Genomic DNA, 27,663 nt, shown 5'->3' with positions numbered 1-27,663 from the left:
CACCATCTAGAGGCCTGGCATATGTACTACAGCGTCTCCAGCGCTTTCGAACGGCAATGCTGTGGTTGTCTCCTCCTGATTGGTGGAGTTGGCCCAATAGCCGTAGCGCCACCGTCCTGACGTCAGGACAGTGTTCAAATCTGGATCAGTTTTTATCAGATCCGTTGCAGCCCCTTTTTTTAGAGATTTGGGTATGGAGGAATATAGAGAGGGTTGTGTTTTCTGACACTTGGTGAGTTCCCTGGAACACCGGGGACACATATTCATGTATAAAAGACGTACAAAAGTGCATTTTGCATGATAGGTCCCCTTTAAACGTGGTTGTCTGCATTTTAACACAGTGGTGCTGAGAGTCAAACCACCACAGGTGACACAAAATGATGACGATAGAAAGTATGGTTTGGGCCTTTTCAGTCAGAATCTTCCCAGTGCTTGAATACAACTATGTACCGAGACAGGTGGATAGCAGTGCGCCTAATTCCTCAAACACACTCACATGTACACCTCTTTTGAACTCAGGTGGCTTTTAGGGTTTTTGTCAAATCACCACCATGACCCAAGTAAAACTGGAAGGATGAATTGTCTTTCTTCTATCAGAACAATTGAAGTATTTTCACTCCAAGTGTTCTTACCGGCAGCATCTAGTGGCCATCAGAGGAACAGCTGGATGCCATTTCTCCACTCGATGTGCTTGAAGCGCTTCACTGTGCCATGACTCTTAAAAGAAAGCCCTTAGATTGTCCTCTATGCACTAGTTAGATCTATAAAACAGGTGAAGTTCCCTGCCATAGACAAACGACTACACTGTAGAGTTTTACGATAAAGGAACTACTTGCGCTGAACACATTTCATTGAGTGAATGAGCCTGGATCACCACTGTTTCAGAGTTTCATTTTGTGTCCTGTGCACCTGCCTGCAGTGCTCAGATCAGTTGGAGCAACCTTCAGTCTAGTGATGTTACGTTGGCGAACGATCCGATTCTTTTGAACGAACGAAGGGAACCGAGTCGTACTTGGTGAGAGCCGTTCTTTTTATCGTTGGTTCACTGCCTGCCATAAATCCACTCGCCTTTACGGGAACTTGCTTTCCTGAATGCACATTTGCCGTAGATGATGATGGCATAACGCGTGTTGCTCAAGTAGTAGTTTGGCTGGCCGAGAGATGTAGAAAGTTATACATTTTTCTGTGAGTAAAAGTAGATTTCTGGCAATACAGTCAATCATTATCCTGGTGATTAGTTCGCAGATAAACCTATTAACCCCGCCCCCTTAAAAAAAACGGCTCTTTTGAACGGCTCTCGGAAAGGAACGGAGCCATAAGATCCGGCTCCCTTCAAAGAGCCAATTCCCATCACTAATTTTCACTCCAAGTGTTCTCACCGGCAGCATCTAGTGGCCATCAGAGGAACAGCAGCTCTACTGTTCTGGATACTCCTCTAACACCAGAAGCCATTGTCCACAGTCCATGTGTTTGTAGCGCTTCACTGTGCCATGACTCGTAAAAGAAAGCCCTTAGATAGTCCTCTATGCACTAGTTAGATCTATAAAACGACTACAGTGTAGAGCTTTACAATAAAGGAGCTACGTGCTGAACACATTTCAGTGAGTGAATGAGCCTGGATCACCACCTGTTCAGTGTTTCATTGTGTGTCCTGTGCACCTGCCTGCAGAGCTCAGATCAGCTGGAACAACCTTCAGATGAGTCTTTCCTCCGGGGGCACTTTGAGCATGCTGTCCATCTCCAGCCGAGCTCCAGCCACCTCCTGAGCGCTGGGGCTGTACGCGCCCTCCGACTGGCGCTTCTTCCTGGCCGTGAGCACCATGAAGGTCAGGCCGATGACCAGGATGAGAACGCAGAAGCAGAGCAGCGGCAGGGCCACCATCAGCCACGGGATCACCTGTTTCTGAAATTGTTTCTGCAAAGGAAGGAGGGCAGAGATTCAACTAAAGTTTCAAGCTTCAAGGCTTTTATTGTCATGTGTACATAGCTACAGTGTAGTTATGACAATGACAATCTTAGGTCACAGGCTCCTCCAACAGTGCAAGACAATAAAACAGATGCATGGATGTGCAAGTATGTAGTCTTCAACAGCAACGTGCAGAGGATGCTGGCGATTTTCGATAAATATATGCCTTGAATAACAACTTTTGTGGCAGTTTTAAGGGATATTACAATGTTTGTATTTAAAACAAACACATGGGGATGGTTCAAACATTGCAACCTGACAGTTAATTAATGATAAATGCAAAGAAATTAAGTATATTTTAGTCCAATCTTCTCACAAGTTGACTAACCCTCAGTGTTGCTGACAAAGATGCACTTCCTGTCTCGCCTTCATATTTCTCTTACCACCTTTTCCATAAAGCCATCACTATATTGTACAGCTAAGATACTACATTTTATAATTAGTTTAATACAATAACATAGCATATAATACTAAGTGACACAATTGTAAAAAGCAACACATAAGCTTTAGACAAGGTGTATTAGACACAGGTTTCTTTAAGTTTTTGTAATTGTAATGTAATGTTATTGATTAGAAAAAGTACACACCTCTAATAGGAGAGCTAAAGGGCAGGTGCTCGAGCCCCTTTGAGGTCTATCTGTGCCTGGTCTTCAACATTTGTATTTATTTACACAATTTATACAAAAGTATGTATAAAACGAAAGAAGAGAATGTAAAACACATACGTTAGTGTCACAGATTGGACCGCTGTAGCCAGGCGGGCATTCACACACAAACATGTTGAATCGATCCAAACAGGAACCTCCATTTCGACACGGGTTGGACACACACTCATCGATCTCCGACTCACACCTGCAACACAGAGAACACACGCCGTCACGTTTAGAAAGGACATCGATACAATGTGCAAGATGTTAGGATGCCCGACGTTTCTTCTTCTCAACATTTGACCTTTTTAGAAATGGAATGAATGAATGAATGAAGTTCAGATGATATGAAGGAAGAAGACGTTTTTACTGAACTATCTTAAAAGGTATCTTGACACTGAAGCGCAAGTGTATACAAAACGGATTCCGACACATACAAATGGTAGGAAGACGTGATTTTTTACAGCTGCTATATGTTAATATGCCCACAGATCCATAACAACCTTGTCTCTTTCTCCTGGGAGTATTTTTTTATTTTGAACGGTCAATAAAGAGGCCTTATTACACTTTTTGGGGTTTTTCCTTTTTCCTGTAGTGTGTTATATAGGTTTACGTGCATGTAAATGGTCTGCAAAGGCTCAAATCCCTGTGACTAAGCGGTTGACCAATCACAACAGAGCTTCAGGTTTCAGACAGAGGGTGAAAAGAGGTGCTGCAGCCCACGGCCCATTTTCAATCGGCCCTCAGCTAATTCCAAAAGTATAATGAAATATGGCCCACAAAATGAAACTTGTGCTTGTCTTATATTGTACTTCTTAAATATATAAATGTAAACATCTAATACACAGTAGTATTCATGTGTTAAAATAAATTCACTCAATTAAAGTTGGAAACATTTTCAAGCAAATCTTAGTTGATAAAAGTCCAATAACTGAATTACATAACAAGCTTGAAATAGCCTTCATATTTCCTCTTTTTATAAGCAATCTGAAGCTTCTGTTTTAAGGGATGAGCTGCCAACAAAATGAATGAAACCCTCTGGAGAGCTGGGATGTTTCATTTTCAAGTATCAAGCATTATTTACCTACATTTGAATGATTTTGCTAACTTATAACTGAACTGATAACGCGATACACCTCACCTCTAGTGAGCGGCCCAGCCCTTTATTTTTCTGTATGTGGCCCTCAGTGAAAAAAGTTTGGACACCCCTGATCTAGTCTTAAACAATATTTGGAAGGAACAAAATATATATCAAAAGTGTGCTCACCTGCTTCCTGTGAATCCGGGCACACAGGTGCAGTTTGCTCCCCACAGTCCATCACTGCAGACGCCATCGTTCTCACAGAGCACGTCTTCAACACACTGTATCGGAGGGTAGTCCCACCTGGTGGAAAAAGAGTGTTAATGTTGCTAGAGATAACCCAGAGATGGCAAAAGTACACACATCCTTTCCTCAAGTAGAAGTACAGATACTCGTGTTTAAAAATACTCTGGTAAAAGTAGAAGTACTGACTAAACTTCTTTACTCAAGTAAAAGTAAAGAGGGCTTTGAAATGTACTTAAGTAAAAAGTACCCATAACTAGCAGCTGTTTTACTGAGGGATGGTTCCTACTCACTGGCACAGGGGCCCGCTGTATCTCTTTGGACACACACAGGTGAACGTGTTGGGTCTGTCCTGACACGTGCCTCCATGTTCGCAGGGATGAAGCTCACACTCGTTCAGATCCTCGTCACACAGAGTGCCGGCATATCCAGGGTGGCACCGGCACTCAAACCCAGCAAAGTGGTCCCTACAGCTGCCGTGAACACAGGGCTGAGACGCACAGTCATCAGTGTCTCTCTCACACCGATCCCCCTCCCAACCAGGGTCACACACACAGCCAAACTTATTGAACAGGTCTTCACACGTGGCTCCGTTCACACAAGGGTCCGAATCACACACCGGTTCACTCCTACAACCCAATCCCATCTTTGGTTTCCCAACTGAGTGGAACTGAGACACCTGGGGGGCTTTATAGTCGTCCAGGAAAGGGAGATAGACTCCTCCGACCCTCACTGCTCCCAAACAGCCGGTGAAACTCTCAGCGATGGCTAAAGTCGAGGCCTTTTCGTTGAGAAAGCGGATACTTCCCGTCCTCTGAGGGAAGCTGCTGGCGTCCGTGATCCCGTCCACGGTGATGATCCAAGGAGAGGCTTTCCGCCGCTTCTCAGCCATGGAGATGTTCACGCGATGCCAGCTGCCGTCTGCCACTCGACGAACTCCCGTGAAGGCCAGCGACTCCACGTTGTTCCTCGCGTGGATCTCTACCCGCACGGAGGAGTCCACGAGGCCCACGAGCAGCAGGTCTGAGCCCCACGAGGCACGAAGGATCACAGCGTTCTCAGAGCGGCTCCTCAGCTCCAGGTAGACGTTAGAGACGGGATCAGAGAGCGAGCCACCAGCGCTGAACTGCACGGGGTTGTTCTCAAACGTGGCGTTGAACACACCTACGGGTCAACGTGGAGAAGAGTGGGCATCGTTATTTAAATGTCATTTTATTGTGAGTGATATTTGTTTGTTGCCATAAAATGTGTGTGCGTGCGTGCGTGAGTGCGTGCGTGCGTGCGCGTGTCTCAGTCGGTTTGTGAAAAGATGTTGAAAATATGTTGTGTATTTTCAAGAGGAATAAAGGCATTCTTCAAAATACCACTAAACAATCTAAATAGTATATAAGACGTCAAATTGAATTATGATCATATTTTTATTTTAAAGCAGACTTATAATGAGAAATCCTAGCGTTGATATGCTGTACAATCCTGGAGAGTAATCATTTAAAAATCCTGTGAAAACACTCAGCTCTTAAGACAAAATGTCTTTATTCAGTTTTAATACTTTAACTACTTTAACATGAAGCTTTTCGGGTTAAATATCTTCACAAATAATTCGCTCATTAGTCAAAATGATGACAAATAATGGATGAAAGGCTCAGGTATTATCCAAAGCACATGACTTATTTCTGACTAGCCACAGTTATGAAATCATGACGAAGTTCTTACACTCGTATCCGTCAGGCAGGTCCACACAGTGTCCCCCGTTGACGCAGGGGTCGCTGACGCACCACACCCGCGTCTCACAGGTCTTTCCGGTGTACTCCTCCGCACAGGAGCAGGTGAAGTCGTTGAAGGTGATGGTGCATCTTCCTCCATTCTGACAAGGCTTCGTCTGAAGAGGGAAGCATTGAGAGTGAATATATATTATAATATTTATAAAGACCACCACGGAGCCACAGGAGGTCTTTCTTCCCAGTGGCCATCAAACTGGAGAACTGGAGAACTTCCACACCAAAACTAAGTGTAATATAAATATCGTTACCATTACAAAACACTCGCTGCTATATGACATGGGCAATATCATTATTATTAATTGTTAATAATGTTCTATGATAACGTGCAATTACGTATCTGCCACTACGTTTGTTGCACTTCTAAATACTGTTAATATTTACTTAATTATGTGACCGTCTATGTTTCCTGTAGATATTTAATTGCTCTTTTTACTGCACTGTTAGTGTACAGTTGTATTATTATTATGCTGCTGTGTTTATTGTATTTTTGTAACTCTGGTACAACAATTTCCTTCAGGATAAATACAATCTTATTTTATCTTATCTTATCCTAAACATATAAGGAACTCACACAAACTGAAAACACTGAAACGTTCAATTAAATGTTTAATGTCAACAGATTTTACGCAACTGCCTTAGGTTAGTTGAAAGCAGTTATATTAAGTTTAAATACAAAATATTTGGATTCAGCTTAATAATATTGCTTTCAACTAACCTATGACAATTAGGTTGACATAATACATTTAATTAAAGGCAACGTTTCAGTTCTTTCAGTGCAGCAAATAACCTCCAGAACAGATTTGAAACAGTATTTATAACTCTACTAATCCACTAGATGGCGCCATAACCATGATGTGATTTCCTACAGGATGCCTTATTATGTTTGAAAATCTGCTTCCATGAGGGCACATGGGAACGCTTTTGATTGAGATAATAGACATCGATAAACCAATCAAGGCTGGTCATCCTGATGCTACACATATCAATAGTTAATGATGCATTCAGTGGTGGGAAGTAAATCGATATATTTATAAGTATTGTACTTAAAGGTGGGGTAGGTAATTCACTTCAGAAACACTTGTTGTTATATTCCATGGAATGCTCTTAACATCCCGATAGCAATGAATATCTTAAATGCTTTGACAATAAATACATTAAAAAATATCATCTGTGGAAGCCGTGGCGCTGTAAAAAGCACGACCAATCATCTGAGCCGGCCCGGCTAAAATAACTGGATGGCCTACCTGCCTGTCAGCCTTCCATCTGTGCACAAACTTATCTCGTGCCCTCATTGGTCATGTGCGCGTTCGTGTGTGTTGGAGGAGGGGCTCTGTGAGGAAGTGGCAGATTTTTTCCGGCTGTGTATTTTCAAATTCTAGCACACTCGATCTGGTTTCTCCAAAATTACCTACCCCACCTTTAAGCTACTATACTTCTACTCCACTACATTTATTTAACACTCAGTAACCCAGTTACTTTGTACATATAAAATACATGATATGCTGGTATTAAATACATGTTTGTAGAAGTACAAAGAAGCTGAAATACTCAAGTAAAGTAAAGTACCTCAAAATGTTACTTAAGTACAGTACTTGAGTAAATGTACTGATTTGCTTCTAACCACATTTAAAGGAGCCCCTCTCACCCTGCAGGTGTCGTCACTGACGCAGCCCTCCTTTATATTTTCAGCGTCGCTCGGCAGATACACCTCCTCGTCTTCAGAGCTGTTCCACGCGTCCACATCCAGATGCACCGAGTCCAGCCTGAGGTCCTGCAGGCATCCTTTATAATTCCCCCCCCCAACCTTCAGAGTCCCACTCAGCTGGAAGCCCCCCCACAAAGGCCTGGTCTCCACTGTTCACAGTCACTTCGGGGATCTCTCCTATCCCATAACGCAGGCCTAGGTGCTCAAGAATCACCTGTTTGTGCTGCACCTCCACCTGAAGGAGCTGCTTTCCACCAGTCGTCACAAATATGGGGGCTGTCAGAGGGGCACTGTTAGGCAGAGAGCTGACAAACAGCCTCCCCATGCCCAGGTAGACGGAGAAATAGACCTCTCCTTCCTCTTCCCGCCCCACTGATTGTTTCCTCAGCTGGAAGAGCAGTCCGTCCGGCTGTAAGGACCTCAGGAAGAAGGAAACGTTGAAGCTGCTCTCATGGCTTTTCCCCACGTCGTACACACTGAAGCTCTTCGTGTCCTCGTGGCTGTACGTCCATGAAGGGAACTCTGCAGAGATGCCAAAAGTACACATTATCCTTTACTCAAGTAGAAGTACAGATACTCATGTTTAAAAATACTCTGGTGAAAGTAGAAGTACTGACTAAACTTCTTTACTCAAGTCAAAGTAAAGAGTGCTTTGAAATGTACTTCAGTAAAAAGTACCCATAACTAGCAGCTGTTTTAAAGAGTACCTGACCTCCCTTTATATTAATAGAACAATAATGTCATTGTTAGCTAATGAATGTTTCCATGCTGAACAACGGCAACATGACAACGTTTTCATTGGTCCCTCTTCTTTAGAGAAGACCAGGAAATGATGGATACACGGATCGTGTTCAAATCAATAGGCACGCAATGACTCTAAATAATAATGATCACGCCACCAAACACACATTCAAACTAAAGGAACCAGCCTGTTTGGGAAATGTGAGAAGTAGAAAGTACAGGTATTTGAGTTCAAAATGTAAGAAGTAGAAAGTACAGGTATTTGTGTTCAACATGTAAGAAGTAGAAAGTACAGGTATTTGTGTTCAACATGTAAGAAGTAGAAAGTACAGGTATTTGTGTTCAACATGTAAGAAGTAGAAAGTACAGGTATTTGTGTTCAACATGTAAGAAGTAGAAAGTACAGGTATTTGTGTTCAACATGTAAGAAGTAGAAAGTACAGGTATTTGAGTTCAAAATGTAAGAAGTAGAAAGTACAGGTATTTGTGTTCAAAATGTAAGAAGTAGAAAGTACAGGTATTTGTGTTCAACATGTAAGAAGTAGAAAGTACAGGTATTTGTGTTCAACATGTAAGAAGTAGAAAGTACAGGTATTTGTGTTCAACATGTAAGAAGTAGAAAGTACAGGTATTTGTGTTCAACATGTAAGAAGTAGAAAGTACAGGTATTTGTGTTCAACATGTAAGAAGTAGAAAGTACAGGTATTTGTGTTCAACATGTAAGAAGTAGAAAGTACAGGTATTTGGGTTCAACATGTAAGAAGTAGAAAGTACAGGTATTTGTGTTCAACATGTAAGAAGTAGAAAGTACAGGTACTTGTGTTCAACATGTAAGAAGTAGAAAGTACAGGTATTTGGGTTCAACATGTAAGAAGTAGAAAGTACAGGTATTTGGGTTCAAAATGTAAGAAGTAGAAAGTTCAGGTATTTGTGTTCAAAATGTAAGAAGTCAAAGTAAAAAGTCGTCAGAAAAATAAATAGTGGAGTAAAGTACTGATACCAGAAGAATGTACTTAAGTATAGTAACAAAGTATTTGTACTCCACTACTTCCCAGTGGCAGGACATGTCTATGTTAGTACCTTCTTGAGTACTGTATTAAAAAAGAGAGACTCACCTTCAGAGCAGCTGTCACCGTGGTACGGCCGGTAGCAGTCACATTGAAAGCTGATCCACAGATCCACACAGCGGCCGTTTCCACTGCAGGGGTCCGGCTGACACCATTCAGTTTTACTGCAGCCCAGCTCATGAACCTGGTCTTCAGGAAGAGTTTGAGGCAGAATGGGTTTAGAGTCGATCATCAAGTCCTCCATGCATCCAATAAACCCTGCGCCGCTCACAGAAACCTCTAAAAGCTCCTCTGGTGCTCCTCCTATATAAATCTGAGAGAAGGCTTCAGAGGGCTGGAAAGGCGGTTCATCAGCACCTCCGTCCGTCACTCTGCACCCGTCTCTGTCACATCCTGGACCCCTAACGATCAAAACCAATCCTCCGTCATCTACAAACACATGAGCGTCCCTCCATCCTCCATCACTGACCAGACCAGGAAACCTCACATCCAGCTCAGACTCCTCAGAGAAGGCTTTAGCGTGAAGACCGCCATTCACAATCTCCAGAATGAGGTGATTGTCCACGTCTCCTCTGTAGAAAAGCAGCATGTTGGGAATAGTTGTCCTGAAGCGTAGTTGGACCCCGAGACCCCGATGGATCTGGTGTTCAACTTCCCTACGTGTCCTCTCCTCCAGATCGACCTGGATGAGGACAAACCCAGGGGTGGAGAAGGAGAAGGTGGTTCTGGTGGAGCATTGTTCATCGTAGAAACCGTGAGGGCAGAGGCAGGTGTGGCCGTGGTTCTCCTCCGATAACCAGGGGTGGCAGGTGGCTCCATTTTGGCATTCGTGGTCCACACAGCCGTAGAGTTTCACATCACAGAGGTCTCCTCCCCAGGGAAGTTCTCCGGGCTCTTCATCAGGACAGTGGCAGGTGTAGGAGGCCCGGCCGTCTTCACACCAGCCTCCATTTTGACAAGGCTGGCTCTCACACTCATCAATATCCACCTCGCAGTGCTCACCTGGAGGCAGAATAACACACTCAGGGTTAGATATGCTGCTAGCTAGGCATTCAATTATATTTAAAGTGGACCTATCATGCTATATTTTAATAATATAGTGTAGGACCATACCTATATAAGGCATATTTATACTTTTTTTTTTTCAAAATACCAAACAGATCATGCATTTTAGCCATGCCTCATTTCGCTCAAATTGCACTTTTTTACCCCTGTTTGTGCAAGGGCAGATTCAGTGAGAACAGCACCATCTAGAGGCCTGGCATATGTACTACAGCGTCTCCAGCGCTTTCGAACGGCAATGGCCGTGGCTGTCTCCTCCTGATTGGTGGAGTTGGCCCAATAGCCGTAGTGCCACCGTCCTGACGTCAGGACAGTGTTCAAATCTGGATCAGTTTTTATCAGATCCGTTGCAGCCCCTTTTTTAGAGATTTGGGTATGGAGGAAAATAGAGAGGGTTGTGTTTTCTGACACTTGGTGAGTTCCCTGGAACACCGGGGACACATATTCATGTAGAAAAGACGTACAAAAGTGCATTTTGCATGATAGGTCCCCTTTAAATAAGAACTATAATTTCACAGGAAGACTAGGGGTAGAGGAGTGTGAGAATTTGGTTTGGGATATTGTCAAATATCTGGAACAAACTACCAGAAACCTGCAGGTCCGCTGCAACTCTGACTACTTTTAAATCCAGGCTGAAGACTTTTTTTTACCTCTCCAATTCACCGTAATAAACCTAATTTAATTTTGTCTTACTGGACAATATTTAATTTCACATTCTGTTCTCATATTTTATTTACATGTATATAGACTTCTTGTAGTATTTTTTACATGTATTTTTGTATTTTATGATATATGTTGCATCGTCGGGTCATAAGATTTTCAATGCCATTTCTACACTGTAGCTTATGTGCATACTGTATGACATTAAAACCTTTGAATCTTTGAGTCTTCTTGAATTAAACATACAACAAATGATTGCCTCCCAGACCCACCTAGAAATCCCTGAGCGCAGGTACAGGTGTATCCGTTGATCTGATCCTCACAGGTGCCTCCGTTCTGGCACGGCTCAGACTCACATTCATCGATGTTTACGGAGCAGTTCTCTCCTGTAATGTCAAATACATTTGTCAGGAGATTTCAAAAGGTGTGATAGAGATGTTATGGTTGATGGGGTTTCTTTAGTTTGTCTCACCTGCGAACCCTTGCTGGCACTGGCAGATGTATCCAGCTGCGTCTGCAAAGCTCAGATCCCAGTCCAGATCCCAGTGAGACGGGTCGGAGCGCTCGAAACACTCGCCAGCGTTTTCACACGGCTGCTCAGCACACTCATCGATATCCACCTCACAGTTTGGTCCCTCATAACCTAGAGCACGAAAAGAAAAAAGTGTCACATGTGTGTTTGAGAGCTTTACCTGTGGTTAAATGTAACTAAGTACACTCTACTTAAGTACAATTTTGAGGTTTGAGGTCCATGTTATGGTACTTTGTACTTCTACTCCACTACAGTTCAGAGGTACATGGTGTACTTTTCCTCCACTACATGTATTTAATACCTTTAGTTACTTTACAGATCTGGATGAATGATGTGAAATATAACCAAGTGTTAAATCAGACTTTAGTTCCACCTGGAGTGAATCCACAAGCTACCCTGCAGTATACAAAGTCATTCAAACTAGCTGCACCTTTACCAGCTTTGAGAACACTTTAATGATCAATCATTATAAAACATATCATATATATTATTCTGAAATGGACCAATCTGCACAATGACTACTTTTACTGTCGCTACTTTCACTATATTTTGATGAGAATACTTTTCTACTTTTACTTGAGGAACATTTTGAATGCAGGACTTTTACTGTAACAGAGTATTCCTACACTCTGGTACTTCTACTTTTACTCAAGTACAAGACCTGAGTACTTCTACTTTTACTCAAGTACAAGATCTGAGTACTTCTACTTTTACTCAAGTACAAGATCTGAGTACTTCTACTTTTACTCAAGTACAAGATCTGAGTACTTCTACTTTTACTCAAGTACAAGATCTGAGTACTTCTCCCACCTCTGCTCTTCACTATCCCAGCATGCTGTATTGTTAAAGAAAGGAGCATCATGTAGTTCCTCACCTGGCCAGCAGAGGCAGGTGTATTCTCTGACTCCCTCTGAGCACGTGGCTCCGTGCTGACAGGGATCAGAGGCACATTCTGGGATGTCCAGCTCACAGAAGTCTCCCTGGAATCCTGTATCACTGCAGTCACACTCATAGCTGCAACACACACACACACACACACACACACACACACACAACACACACACACACACACACACACACACACACACACACACACACACACACACACACACACACACACACACACACACACACACACACACACACACACACACACACAACACACACACACACACACACACACACACACACACACACTTGGTTAACTTGGTTGCTGATTGGCTAATGGTCACACAAGCCAAAACATCGTTATGACATCATAAAGTGTCCAAAATCTGATCAGCTCATTTTCAGACAGGTTTTTATAAAAATGGATCAGGACAAAAAGAGAGAGAATCTTTGTTCCTGAAACTTTCAGAGTCTCTTTACACAGAGGGGACACATGTTGATGTAGAAGAGACATGAAGAAGAGGGGACACATGTTGATGAAGAAGAGACATGAAGAAGAGAGGACACATGTTGATGTAGGAGAGACATGAAGAAGAGGGGACACATGTTGATGAAGAAGAGACATGAAGAAGAGGGGACACATGTTGATGAAGAAGAGACATGAAGAAGAGGGGACACGTGTTGATGTAGAAGAGACATGAAGAAGAGGGGACACATGTTGATGTGGAAGAGACATGAAGAAGAGGGGACACATGTTGATGTAGAAGAGACATGGAGAAGTGGATTTTGCATAATAGGTGACCTTTAAGTACAGTAACGAAGTATTTGTACTCCACTACTTCCCACCTCTGCATCTGATCTCACCTGTTCACCATGTCCTGACAGCTGGCACACCGCTCTAATAAATGTAATGTATTGTATCTTATCTGATCTCACCTGTTCACCATGTCCTGACACACCGCTCTAATAAATGTATGGTATCTTATCTGATCTCACCCGTTCACCATGTCCTGACACACCGCTCTAATAAATGTAATGTATCTTATCTTATCTGATCTCACCTGTTCACCATGTCCTGGCACACCGCTCCGTTGAGGCACGGCTCGCTGAAACACTCGTCCACGTCCACCTCACAGTCGATGCCAGTGAATCCGGGCAGACACTGGCAGGAGTAAACGGAGATCAGGTCGAGGCACGTGGCTCCGTTGTGGCAGGGGTCGGACTCACACTCATCTATCTCCGTCTCACAGTTCACTCCTGGGGGAGGAGAGGTACAGCAATGATGATGAGGATGAAGAAGAAATCAAATATCTTGTAAATAAGGATTTTACATAAAGAAAGCCAACGCACAATAAAAAAGGTAGTTTCAAAAGAGATTTCCCCAAAAGGAATCGCGGAAAATGACTTAATGTTATTATCTTTTTACCACCGTTAATATTTTCGTTTTTTTAATGTATTTTTTATCCCTTTTGTGCCATTGTTTATCACATGATCCGTCACATTTTTAAAACAACACTCCCTAAGTCTCTCTATCAGTCTGTCGTGGTGTTCTTGATGAAAGCCTTTCCTTCCCAGGGGAATGCTGATGTGACCCTTCAGATAACACGAGCTCCTCTGACACTGAGCAGGCTCCAGAGAGAGAAAGGAGTGTAAGGAAAGCGAGACAGGAGTGTTTTCTCTCACACAAGTCTTTATCTGAGCCACAGATAAGACGCCTGACTCACAGCATCTTACTGTGCACTTAAAATACTCCTCGTGCCCGCTTTATCAGGACAGACAAAACACTTCAGTATTCAGGGAGCAGAACGAGAAGCGAGTCCTTGTGTCGCTGCTGATGATTCACGATTACATCTTAAACTAATCTTTTTATTATTACTGCACATATTTTATTCCATTCTATCACATTGTAAATACTGCCATATTTTATTTGACTATATTTTGTATTATTTGTAATGTTATTATAGTTTTATTTTCTTATAATAGTTATCTGTGTTTTATGCACCATGACATCAAGTCAAATTCCTCGTATGTGTTAACCTACCTGTTAATAAACCCGTTTCTGATTCTGTTCAGTTTTATTTTGAAATGTATCACCTCTTTGTGTCTCGTCCAGTTTTCCTTCCTGTCTTTACTTTCCCTCCTGTGCCCGGGGGTGTTTCTCAATCGCGAGTACGCTTGCTTGGTAGCACATGTCTGCCGAGCATCTTGCTTCAGAAGCGAGTCAAGAATACTTCCTGGCATTCGGAAAACAAAGAGTGGAACAGGCTAGCAAGTGTGCAGGTGTGCGTCATATGAGAGGCCCCGCCTTACATCTTCCGCCACAGATTTGGGGAAATTGGTCCGTGCGCAAAGCATTGTGGGGATTTTAAGACCGCGAAGTCTACTCATGTGCAGCCTCGATATTTCTCCAAACGGAGTACGCCGGGCTCGGTAGATTTCCAAGTATACTGGAGATTGGAACAGTACTTCGGCGGCACTCGATGACGTAGTATGCTTGAAATAGTGGCTCTGAAGCAGCTTTACTCGCGATTGAGAAACACCCTGATTGTCTCATTGTGTTTTGATAAAACTCGCCTAAGTTCATATTCATTCAGCTGCCTCCTCTGTTTTTATACTCCTTATGTTCAACCCTGACAGCAGAGCTTCTATCTCTGTAACAAAATCAAGTCATTTTATTGTATTTCACTAAATCTGTTAAGTACCTGCAACTTTGAACATTGTTTGTCAGGTCTCATTGGACTGATTGGCTTTCAATACTCAATTCTGATGATTCGTAAGAAATGTAAGTTGACATGAAGCTTTAATTGTCATGTTCTTAGTTTTGGTTTCCTGTTTTATTTTGAAATTCATTTAGTCTTGTCTTACTTCCTGTCCCCCAGCTGTGTCTTGTCAGTCTTGTGTGTCTTTAGGCCCGTCGTCCCTTGTGTTGTCTGTCACTTCGTCGTCATTGTTTCCTCGGTTAGGTTCCTGATTTCCCTCGTTCTTTTGTACTTATGGTCTTATAACTATTTGTACATCCATGTGACATCCCTGTAGCCTACATTTGCTTATAGCTTAGCTTGTTATGAAAAAGAACATGCATATAACTTGATTGTGCAGCGCAGGGTTCATGTTTTAATAGCTATTTTACAACAAAAGCCCAGGCGAGCCAAACATATGAAAAAAGGGCTTTGACCTCAGAGGGTTAGCTTCCTGATTTCTCTCGTCTGCCCTTCTTGTTCTACGAGTTTTCCCGATTTGTTACTCGCTTTGTTTGATTGTGCTTGCCCCTCCAGTTTTTTTGTGTTGATTTGTAACAACTTGAATTCAATATATCTCGCTTTTTGTTCATACTCTCAAACCTGCCTCTTTTCATTCTGCATCTGGCTCCTGATTGCCTTCCCTGTGACAATAATATGAGTCTCTCCTTGTCTAGTTGTGTCACCTGATCACACTGTATGTTAGTCATTTAACAACATTGTGTTTGTCAAGTCAAAGTCAAGTCAAAGTCAACTTTATTGTCAATCTCAAAATATGTTTGTACACATAGAAAGATCGAAATACTGTTTCCCACAGTCCCGAGGTATAAAATAACACATTAAAATACAAGAACACTCAATAATTACAAAAAAACACAAAATAACCGTTTACTTCAAGTAAGCAGGATATATATATATATAAAAAAAAGATGATAGTGCAAATGAGAGTGCAAAATATTTCCATAGCAGCGTAAACGTGACTGGTGCTGGATTTGTTTGTGTCTCTGTGTGTGGGGGGGGGTGTTAAAGTCCCGGTCCAGTGGGGGCAGGGGTGGAGAGGTGAGAGGGGAGAGAGTTCAGCCTCCTGACAGCCTGATGGACGAAGCTGTGTGTGTGTGTGTGTGTGTGTGTGTGTGTGTGTGTGTGTGTGTGTGTGTGTGTGTGTGTGTGTGTGTGTGTGTGTGTGTGTGTGTGGTGTGTGTGTGTGTGTGTGTGTGTGTGTGTGTGTGTGTGTGTGTGTGTCATTTGGGTTTACTGTACCTGCGAATCCCTCCAGGCACTCACACTCGTAGTGGTCCTTCTCGTTGATGCAGGTGCCGTTGTTCTCGCAGGGTCGTGACGCACACTCGTTGATGTCGATCTCACAGTTGTATCCCTGGAACCCGGGCACACAGAAGCAGTGAAACTCCGCCTCTCCGTCCAAACATATGGCTCCGTTCTGACAGGGCTCGGACAAACACTCGTTCACATCTTCCTCACACGTCTTCCCCTCGAACCCCGGTGCACAGTGGCACTCAAAGCCCTCTCGCCTCAACAAACACGTGCCATTGTTCCTGCAGGGTTCATCGATGCAGTCGGTCATGTGTGTCCTGCAGTCCTGTCCTCCGAAGCCTTCAGGACATCTGCAGAAGTATCCGTTCAGCTGGTCCACACACAGGGTTTGGGGCTCAGAGCACGGGTTACTCTCACACTCGTCCACCTCTTCTGTGCAGTTATCACCTGCCATACCGTCCGGGCAGATGCAGTGATACTCTGTCTCCCCGGGGGTGCTGGAGCAGTCTCCACATGGAGCGAAGGAGCAGGCGTCATACAGTTCTTCGCAGTGTTTGCCCATGTATCGAACACCGTCTTTGGCACAGATACAGGCGTAGTCGTTCATGTTGTCCACACAGGTAGCTGCATTCTGGCAGGGTGCAGAGAGACAATCATTTGCAGTGGCGTTGCAGAATATTCCTGAAAAACAAAGAAAGAAATAATCAATGCATGTCAAAAAACACATCTACTACAGTTAGCTAAAGGCCTTCCAAGAAGAGTCAGCCATTCCTGTGCAGGACTCACATCGCTGTTGCAGCCTTATCCATTTCTGCTATAGTGCTCAGATCTGCCAGAAGTAAAACAAATAATTGCACTATTCTGTCCTCTGTCCGGCTGTACTGCTGTGACCTGTCGCTATCTTGTTGCTATGTAAAATCTAGGTTTTTCACAAATAAATAGATAGCATTATGACATATAGGCATGGCCCGCTAATTAAAAAGATATCATTGACAATATCCCGTATGTCTCCATTCAGCAGCATCAACCGAGCTGATGATCTGAAATGACCCAGTGGCTGAAATAGCCTCCCTGGTTTTAAACCTGTTACAGTTATTTATTCGTAGCTCTAATCTGCTCTTCATGTGTGGGAGAGTCTGGCACGGGTCAGACTGTTCTATCCTTTCATTTATCACACAGCTCAGCCATGCTTACAGTGTGCCACTGGCTGCTTGCTTTTAACCTTAAAACTGGATCAGATACGTCTTGCTGTTTGATGTAGAATGAATGTGATGATAAGACACACACACAGAGAGATTGATGAGGGGTTTCTGATTTGAGATGGGAAATGTCAGATGAAGTTACCCTCAGCTCCATTTATTTACATATATTTGGAAGCAGCAGTGTGTACTTGTGTTTATTCACAGGTGTGATATGCATTGAAGTACAACTACTCAAGTATTGTACTTAAGTACGATGATGGGGTACTTTTACTTCACTTGAGAATTTTTATCTTATGCTACTTCTACTAAAATGAGAGCTGTGCAGGTTTACATAGTGGTAGTGTGGAGCAGAAATGTGCAACATGTTGTGCAGGATTTACATTTTTTTAAATAATAAGATATTGTTTTTTATAATCTATTTGTGCAACTCTCTATTTGTTTGACATTGTGTTTTCACCATGAGCACCAACAGGAGGAGGTTTCCTACTTTGTATGAATGAGCTTTTCATCAATCTTTTTCCACTAATCGGCTTTTACGTTTTTGTTTTCCAATACAAGCTTCTCCTCAAGTTTCTACATTGACCTCTCCAGTTCCTTTCCAAACAGTTCATAGATCTCAATAAACGCTCTGAGCCGTACGACAACAGCAATAGGCTCAGAAAAACAAGGGCCGTGCAGCACTATTTTTTAAGGCAGCAGAATACACTTTCTCCTTATTGGGAACAATTTTAAAAAGGCAGAGGTGGGAGAAGTACTCAGATCTTGTACTTGAGTAAAAGTAGAAGTATCAGAGTGTAGGAATACTCTGGCCGTTTCTCAATGTCGAGTAAACCTGCTGCAGAGCCACTATTTCAAGTATACTACGTCATCGAGTGGCGCCGAAGGACTGTTTAAATGCATGTTAAATGGCCAGCATTCGGCGCCACTCGATGACGTAGTATACTTGAAATAGTGGCTCTGCAGCAGGTTTACTCGACATTGAGAAACGGCCTCCGTTACAGTAAAAGTCCTGCATTCAAAATGTTCCTCAAGTAAAAGTAGAAAAGTATTCTCATCAAAATATAGTGAAAGTAGCGACAGTAAAAGTAGTCATTGTGCAGATTGGTCCATTTCAGAATAATATATATGATATGTTTTATAATGATTGATCATGAAAGTGTTCTCAAAGCTGGTAAAGGTGCAGCTAGTTTGAATGACTTTGTATACTGCAGGGTAGCTTGTGAATTTACTCCAGGTGGAACTAAAGTCTGATTTAACACTTGGTTATATTTCACATCATTCATCCACATCTGTAAAGTAACTAAAGGTATTAAATACATGTAGTGGAGGAAAAGTACACCATGTACCTCTGAACTGTAGTGGAGTAGAAGTACACAGTATAATAACATAGAAATACTCAAGTAAAGTACAAGTACCTCAAAATAAGTACAGAACTTGAGTAAATCTACTTGTAAAAAACCCGCTATGTGGACACAGGCCTTAACTAGGGCTGAATCTTATGTTAGTTTTCAAATTTGATGAGGATTAAATGAAGTTGAGGGGCGACTTGTATGAAGGGAGATTGTTTGACTAAAGAAGTTAAATGAGAATAATTTGGCATGCAGTTTTATGTTTCCACGGGCCCATTGTCTTATAATCTGTCTGTGGCCTACTGGGAGCACTAGTAGGATTTCTTGTGTTGTTTCACAAAGACGAATGCAAGCACGAATGTCCCCGCTAATGAACATTGGACCACCCTAACAGGTTCTAATTTATTACCTATAATTGTGATTATTGTCTCATTTAACCAGTGCACGTTATGACTGTTCTGTGCATTCTCCTGTATGAATGGCTGCTGCCGGGGTCGTTCTAAATGTCATATCACAAAGTGTACGGGAGTTACAATACACACACTGTCTCCTTGCAGCAGCCAATGGCATCAGCTCTCTGGGGAATGAGTCCACATTCCTTTTATTAGACCAATGTCTACTCCCAGTTCAAACCCCCCCCCCCCGTCCAATACTCCCAGCCTCCCAGCCTCCCAGCCCCCAACACTTTGATCAGTGTCCTGTTTCCAAATCGTCACTGAAGTGGAAGATATTAACAATGAATGGTGTTATGGAGGGGAAAGAGAGGGGGGAGGGGGGGCAGAGAGAGAGAGAGAGAGAGAGAGAGAGAGAGAGAGAGAGGGAGAGAGAGAGGGGACGGGGAGTAAAAATGAAAGAGAATATTTATTAAAGTAAAACCGAGAAATGTGCTATTTCTACTACTACAATTTAACTATAATTTGGTCTTTTTTGGGCATTTTGTGGGAAAACGGAGAGATAAAATCAGATAAAGACATTATGATGGTTTTTTATGACGCTTTTTAAGAAGCCCATAAATCAGTTTGACACCATGGCCCCCCCATGTGAACACCCCTTATTACAGCAGTGTCAATACAATACAAAATAAACAGCATAGTCAGATCCAAGACATAAAATAACACTTTAACTTATTAATAAAATGCATTCTCTCCCAGAGCTTTAACGAGGACTAATTAGCAGGTCTGTCATGCATCTTTTCAATCTGTTTTTCTACTTGTTTAAATAATAGACCATTCAGGAAAATCCATTTAGTTCAAAGACAACGATCATGTTGGTGCTTCATAACATCACTCACTCGTTTCTGTCAAAGTTACAGCAATAAGGTTCATTTCATTCGACTGACTGTGTTTTGTGTTTCTTTATTCTCACATGTATTTTGATTTAAATCAGAACAGGTGTTGAAAATCAGTCTGGACATCTCTATGGACAGGCAGGCAGGTGCCAGTAAGGTATAAGATAAGGGAATTTTGGTTGTGATTAATAATTTATCTGAGCATTTCTTTAGTTCTTTACTATAATGAATGCATCTCTACTAGTCTGTCTGTATGTGTATCACAGTGTATCTAATATACTGAAGCTCACTGTAGCTGACCTGTTCCTACATCACTATAAACACACACGCACGCACGCACGCACGCACACACTCTATTTTATTTTTAATTAATCCCACACACACTGTCTTACTGTCACAAATACTCACTACAGCATCAACTGTGTATTATTCCACCACTGAAAACAGTCCCCAACAAATACACTATTTTATAAGAAAATATAAGCCAATACAGTCAGCCAAGGTTTTGGGATATGTGGGAGGTGGTTTTAAATATTATTGTGTTCAGTAATTCAGCTTTTGATGTTAGGGTCAAGCCATGCTATGAGTAAAAGCAGGTACCCTTAACCCCATGTTTGATCATTTTCTGCTGTGTCTAATAATATATATTTTCGAGCTGGCCTCAGCTTTACGACTGCAGCCTCGTGTCACCCTCTCCAAGCAGAAGGCTCTTGTCATTTCCAATTCTTGTTGAGGTGCATCTCCCCCCCCCAGACACTAACTGTGTTTGAACCATTCAGATTACAGCCACCTGCAGACACACGCCCCAGGTGGCTGTCGAGGGTTTCAAGATTAGGCTCAACTCTGCTTGATGTGAGAAGGAGACTAGGATAAACATGGTAATCGAATGAGAAGGTGATCCTTTGCTTGCAAGAAACTTAACATGAGAGGTGTTTGGTCAAACATAAATCAAGCACTGTCACGAGGAGTGTGTTCAGACAGATCTATCTATCTATCTATCTATCTATCTATCTATCTATCTATCTATCTATCTATCTATCTATCTATCTATCTATCTATCTATCTATCTATCTATCTGAATTCAGTTATACCGTCAATACATATTACATTAATAATCAACTATTCTTCTTATAAGTTAAGCCTCTGCTTGTTTTTTAATGCTACGTTCACCACTTTCCACCATAGTGTTCATCCGGATAGGTTCAGATTACTAGCAATTATTAGTGGTGTACCTCAGGGCTCAAATCTCGAGCCACTACCTTTTTCCTTTTTCGAGCACGCTTATCCTTTTCATGCATTTAAATTAAACCCTGGAGCTCAATCAATGGCAACATTTGTTATGTGCTCACTTTCCACAGTATCTTAGCTAGGAAAGTATAGTTAAGATTAGGGTTAGGGTACAGGCAAACAAACTGGTCCAAATAGGGTTAGACCACTAAAGGGATAAATATGGTGTAAACAGTTGGTCAAGGCTAAGGCAAGATGATGTTTTAAGTTAATAAAAATGCAAGGATTGTTTGCAATCTGTAATAGGGAGTAAATGGATTACATTTGTATAGCACTTTTCCAGTCTTAGCAACCACTCAAAGCACTTTTACATACACACATATCAGCATTTACTTAATCACACCTATTAAAACAAAGGCATATAACTATTGTGATTCATTTTCTTAACCTAGGACACTCTGAGATAGTGAATGGATTGATCCACGGACATTATGACCACTATCTTGAGCAACATATCGCCCAGAAAGCTACTTAAGGACACACTATCCTCTGAATGTATGTGAGCTGTGTAACTGTCCAATATAGACCACCACGGTTTTGCTCATTCAATTTTAAAGCTGCAACAACTTCAACAACGCCTCAGCATGGTCACACAAACATATCTAACAGCAACAGTTTGCATCAAAATGATTATTTTTAATGGATTCAGATGGCAAAAAAAACCTAACCCCTAACTCTCATACTGTAGTGTTTCGAGTGGACCTCTATCTGAATTCTTAAATCTCTCGAAATCAGAAAAAAAAAGATTATTATTAATATTTTCTTTCAGATTAATACTTTTTCTGTGATAAAAACGTCATGTATTTTAGTGTTATATGTATTAGGATGTGTGATGGTGTCACACCCTATCACTATCACTCTATCTGGCACTTTTTATTCCCCAATTCCTTCCTTCACTTCGTTGGTTTTCACTATCTGAATTCTTAAATCTCTCTAAATCAGAAAAAAAAGATTATTATTACAATTTTCTTTAAAAACTGTGATGAAAACGTCATGTATTTTAGTGTTATATGTATTAGGATGGGTGATGCTGTCCCACTCTCTCACTCTATCTGGCACTTTTTATTCCCTAATTCCTTCCTTCATTTCGTTAGTTTTCACTGTGACCAACCCTTCCCTCTTTTTTTGATCCCCATCGTCACCCCCCCTAATCTTGATCCTTTCTCCCCCACTTTGCAGGTTTTCTGGCCTCCTTGACCTCCGAGCTGTTCCATAATCCCTCCGGCCTCTTTGGGCCAATCCCTTTGCTCCTCTAATCTCCGGGTGGCAGATACCTGCACAGATTACAGCCTCAAGCCTCACCAGCATGTGTCCACTCTCTGTCGCCATATTGTCTCTCACATTCTCCTGTCACGTTGAACCCACATTTCACCAGCTTTCCTTTCTCTAACCTGCATGAAATTAAGTAATCTTGCCAGGATTTCGTAACAAGAGGAATGTATATTTCACATTTCAGTTTTAAACATTTTTCACCTTTACTATTTTATATATGCATTTTATGCTGGAGATTATAAAAAATGTGTATGAAAGTACAAATCTAGTATTTATACTGATGTCAGGAATAAAGTGAGCATGGCAGAATTGGTTTGTATATACCAGAAATGGGAAGTAACTAAGTACATTTACTCAAATACTGTACTTGAGTATTTCCATGTTATGCTACTTCCTACTTCTACTCCACTACATTTATTTAACAGCTACTTTTAAGAAAAGTATTTAAGTAATTAAGTATTTTGACGATACTGTATTGGTACTTTTACACTAGTAAATAATCTGAATCCTTCTTCCACCACTCCAATAATACTCCAAGACTTATTCACACCACTCTGACCAAGATGTAAGGTTTGTTTCGCTTTGGTCCAGAAACAATTATTATTGGATGAATTTAATCCATTCAAAACTGTGTCCTAGCTTTTGAGAGACAAAGAATATATTTTTCGATTTGGAAACGTTGACGTGTTACCCGAATCCAGATTTAAAATACTCTACTACATATTTCATGCATCTCAAGACCAAGCATTGATGATGTTTTGGGTTTAAATGTCACATGTCTTAAAAGCAGATTTAAAGAGGAGCATGAACCGGACACACACACACACACACACACACACACACACACACACACACACACACACACACACACACACACACACACACACACACACACACACACACATACCATGTATACATCACTTCAGGGGACATTACATTGACTTATCCTAACCTTAACCATAACCAACACATGCCTTACCCTTAACCTAACCAAGTCTTCACCCTCAAATTAATGATTCCCCTCATGGGGGCCTCCATTTTGTCCCCATAAGGGAGGCGAGTCCCCACACGTGACTGTGTAAACAGATGTAGGTCCCCATAAGTATAGTAATGCTAGGCCACACACACACACACACACACACACACACACACACACACACACACACACACACACACACACACACACACACACACACACACACACACACAGTACAGAGTCACATGCAACACTATGAGCTGTCCATCATTCATGGTAATCCACACGAGGTGCAGGAGACACAGATCAGACAGTATAAAGAAAGGTGACTGTCTGCATCTCTACCAGCCATGCTCCATAACATGCAGTTTAAAAATAAACTCCCTAACACACTCAGCTAATTCTCTCCTGAGATCCACAGAAAGCACTAGAAACAGGTTGTCTCAATGATATCGCCCCTTGAACTGTAATAATCTGTCTTGATGCCCCTGAGATAAACTCATCTTGATTGATGCCCATTCTTTATTTGTGCCTTCAGTTGCCCGGCCCACATAACTATAAACTGAAAGTATTTGTGTTATTTTGCCTTTTGTTAAATAAGTGCAATTACTTAAATATGAACATGTTAAATATATATATTGAGTAGTTTGCAAGCTTCTGCTTCTTATTCCAAAACATTGACATTTATTTTGTGCATTTCTGTGATTTTTAAACCATGTCAGAAGTGTCAAAGCTCTCTTTAAATGGATCTCATACTAAAAAATAATCCTTAATAAAGTAATCTTGACAAAACACACAATGGATGGAGGCAAACGCACCATTATAAGAGCTATGAGTGAGTTCTCACTTGTTTTACATCGGTATATTTAAAGTTATCGCAACTGATGGATGCATTTTTTGAATGTTTTTACAAGAATGAGAAATGTATTTTGAGATGTTTAAAAAACTCTGTCTTTTCTGTGACAGATATCAGAGCTTGTCCACACTCACTGGGGTTCGTTATGAACACTGGAATTTCACTGCACATTTCATTTTCAGGTCATTTGTCCAATGTACGGTGGGCCTGAAGGGACAATTCCTGAGATATTTGTATACTGCTTTTTTATGCTAAACCGCAGGCCATATATAAATATAATAAGAAAACTGCAGAACTGCTAACTTATGTGTAACAATAGTAGTGTTTTTATGAAGAGCAGCATGCAGCCTGTCTGTTGTCTTTCTAAAAAAACATGTATTTAACCGCGAAAAACTGAATAGCCTACTGCTGTTAAATTATGCAATGTCTTTTGAGTATAATGTTCTAAACTTCAGTTCACATCATTATCATATTGTTGTACTCACTTTTATGTATATATTATTTATATTTCTTGTAGACTTTTCTTCTTGTTTTTGATTTGCTTAACTCGTTTCTAAAATAGTTTTTATATTAGTTGTATTTTGCTCATTTCTTTACAACTTAATTCCACTAACTGTCATGCATCAATCAACACCAGAGCAAATTCCTTGTTTGTGTAAACCTTATTGGCATTAAACCTAAATTCTGATCAAATATGAATTCTGAATCAAGCCGAGAGTCACAGGAGAGGGCTGCCTGGTGTTTCTTCGCTCAACAAAAACAAACTTTTTGGTCATTATGTGAGCTCATTCTGCGCCTCCATTCATGCGCATGGTAGATATGAATGAGATTCTCTGCACTGATCTCCTCCCTGTTTCCTCTGTTTCAGCGTGCCTCTGATTCTGACCAGTCATGTGTCAAATCTCATAAAAAGTGAGGATAAAAAAAGTCCTACGATCAACAGTCAAATCTTACACTAATGTTTAAGAGTCCAGGAAAGATATGAGTCTACAAATCATCACACAGTGTCAGTAATTATCCTCAAGGCTACTCAGTATTCTGGGAATTTACTGGAAACGAGCCAATCCACTCATCATTGTAGTAAAGACAAAAGACAACCCCCCCCCCAACCCAACAGTCTCCATCTATTTCAGGCTCCTAATTGTAGAAATGCACTTGTGATGAAGCAGCCCCTCTGAGATCCTGACTGTTAAGTGACAGGACAATCCTCACTCACCATTCAAACATCGTACCGTGTTCGTCAGTAATCATTCGGGAAGTACATGTGTGGTAAAATAGTTATTGTGGATATTTACGTCCTTGTACTGTAATAACTCTTTCCATGTAACCTGTTGCTCTCACCGAATTGGATTAAACTCAGAATGTCCCATGGGATTTACAAAGTAATTCACCTCCAAAGCTTTAGCAGTCAATTGCAATTACACATAAATGATCACCACGTTAAACTGATCACAGGGAATACAAAGTGTGGTCCACTCACCCCATTTGAACATCATCATCGTCAGCAGTAGTGTCTTTAGATTCAGATGCGCCTTCCCCAACTCCATGGTAAATCCACTGAACACCAAAAGTATGGAATATAAAGAAGAAGTCCTAGAGTAGACACATTGTGCAGGAGAAGCTGTGTTCCTGTGTTTAGAGGCGACCCATGCTTGTCTACTAATGAGTGCAGCAGCAGCCTCTCTGACTGCCTCTCCGCTCTGGACTCACACAGTGTAATCAGCCATGAGAGCCCAGAGAACACAGGAAAACACGAGCTGGATTAACACCTGCTAACACGCATGCTCATTCCCCGAGCTCTGTACTGCTAAGGGAAAGGCATGAAGACAAGAAGCTGCAAAACATAAGACAAAGTATCTAAGTAAATTAGTAAATTAGTAAATTAGTAAGTAAGTAAAATGCATTTATAAAGCGCTTTTCCCAGACATAGTCACAAAGTGCTTGACAAAGCATATATATCTGAGATATTGAGATTAAAATGTATTTTTCAAGAGCGACCTGGTCAAGAGGGCAGCATGAACAAAGTTACAACAAATGAACACTAAACAATACAGGCAGACGAATACAGCGGTCGTAAAACACCAATTAAATGGCACATTAACCAGTCAATATGCAAATAAAAGAAACTATCATAAATCATTAAAAACTGGCACAATTTAAAACGACTTCATTCAAGTCTCAACGACCAATGGATTCTTGTTCTCTGTCCTTTAAGATTGACCTGAACATTAAAACATCATACGAATCATAACATATTAAATAAAAACACAATAAAAATGTCTTTAGAGGACATGTGTTAAAAGAAACACATGTATACTGTTTAACTGTGGAAAAGGCACACGAGAAGCGACATTTAAAGCAAATTGCAAATAAGGTACAGTTTAGATTTCTAGTTTTAAGTTGTTCATACTTTGATTTGAGTGGGGGTTTGTTAGGGTTAGGGTTAGGCCCGGTAGATACAGAAATAGAGAATAGAGAAACCTTACAACAAACCGATCACAACAAGGTCTGTGGATTATCTGGAGTAACCTGATCATGATTTATTTGTATGCACAGAAACAGAGGTATGTATTTGTCAAATGTAAGCTAAATAAGCTAAAATTAAGTGTACCAAAATGCAAAAAGAATGCATGTATACAAGGGTGGATCTCAGTTTAACTTTCATAAAGATCTGTGTGAGTGTGTTATTGTGCAGTTTTGAGTGGATTTGTCTCAATGATATGATGATGGTTTGTCTAAGAAAGTCTCCACATATTGTTCCCTTACTTATTGTTGAAGGGTCTTTGAGGTACAGCCTATCAGGGTTGCAAATGTGGGTGTAATTTATGTGTTTATATACTCCGCTTCAACTGCACCTTTGACGGTATAAAAAGGGTAAGAAAATAGATGGGCGAATTGAAACCTTGCATACGTCTTTCTTCACTCACTTTGTTGACAGATGTTTACAGACGCAAACACCTCGTTGGTATAAATCCTGCGTCCTTGTGTGACCCATCTGCACCCTGGCGCTCCAGTGAATCCAGGCCAGGTTTTAGTCTGAGTGTCTTCAG

General features: G+C 41.3%; 1 protein-coding gene across 1 annotated transcript; it reads right to left on the bottom strand.

The window, feature by feature from the left end:
- Positions 1-1,546: 1,546 nt before the first annotated feature.
- Positions 1,547-26,248, bottom strand: LOC117478971 (protein crumbs homolog 2-like). The gene is given in 14 exon segments (XM_034125952.1): positions 1,547-1,915; positions 2,692-2,818; positions 3,881-3,997; positions 4,231-5,101; positions 5,651-5,816; positions 7,364-7,516; positions 7,518-7,945; positions 9,280-10,233; positions 11,226-11,339; positions 11,426-11,596; positions 12,360-12,499; positions 13,435-13,630; positions 16,372-17,064; positions 26,094-26,248. Coding segments are annotated over 14 exon segments (4,419 nt in total). The 5' UTR covers positions 26,161-26,248; the 3' UTR covers positions 1,547-1,693.
- Between the last annotated feature and the right edge of the window lie 1,415 nt (positions 26,249-27,663).

Source organism: Trematomus bernacchii, unplaced genomic scaffold (assembly GCF_902827165.1).
Source record: "Trematomus bernacchii unplaced genomic scaffold, fTreBer1.1, whole genome shotgun sequence".
In the NCBI taxonomy this organism is placed as follows: Eukaryota; Metazoa; Chordata; class Actinopteri; order Perciformes; family Nototheniidae; genus Trematomus; species Trematomus bernacchii.
Note: the sequence above shows the minus strand (reverse complement) of the source record. Positions and strands in the feature narration are given on the sequence as shown.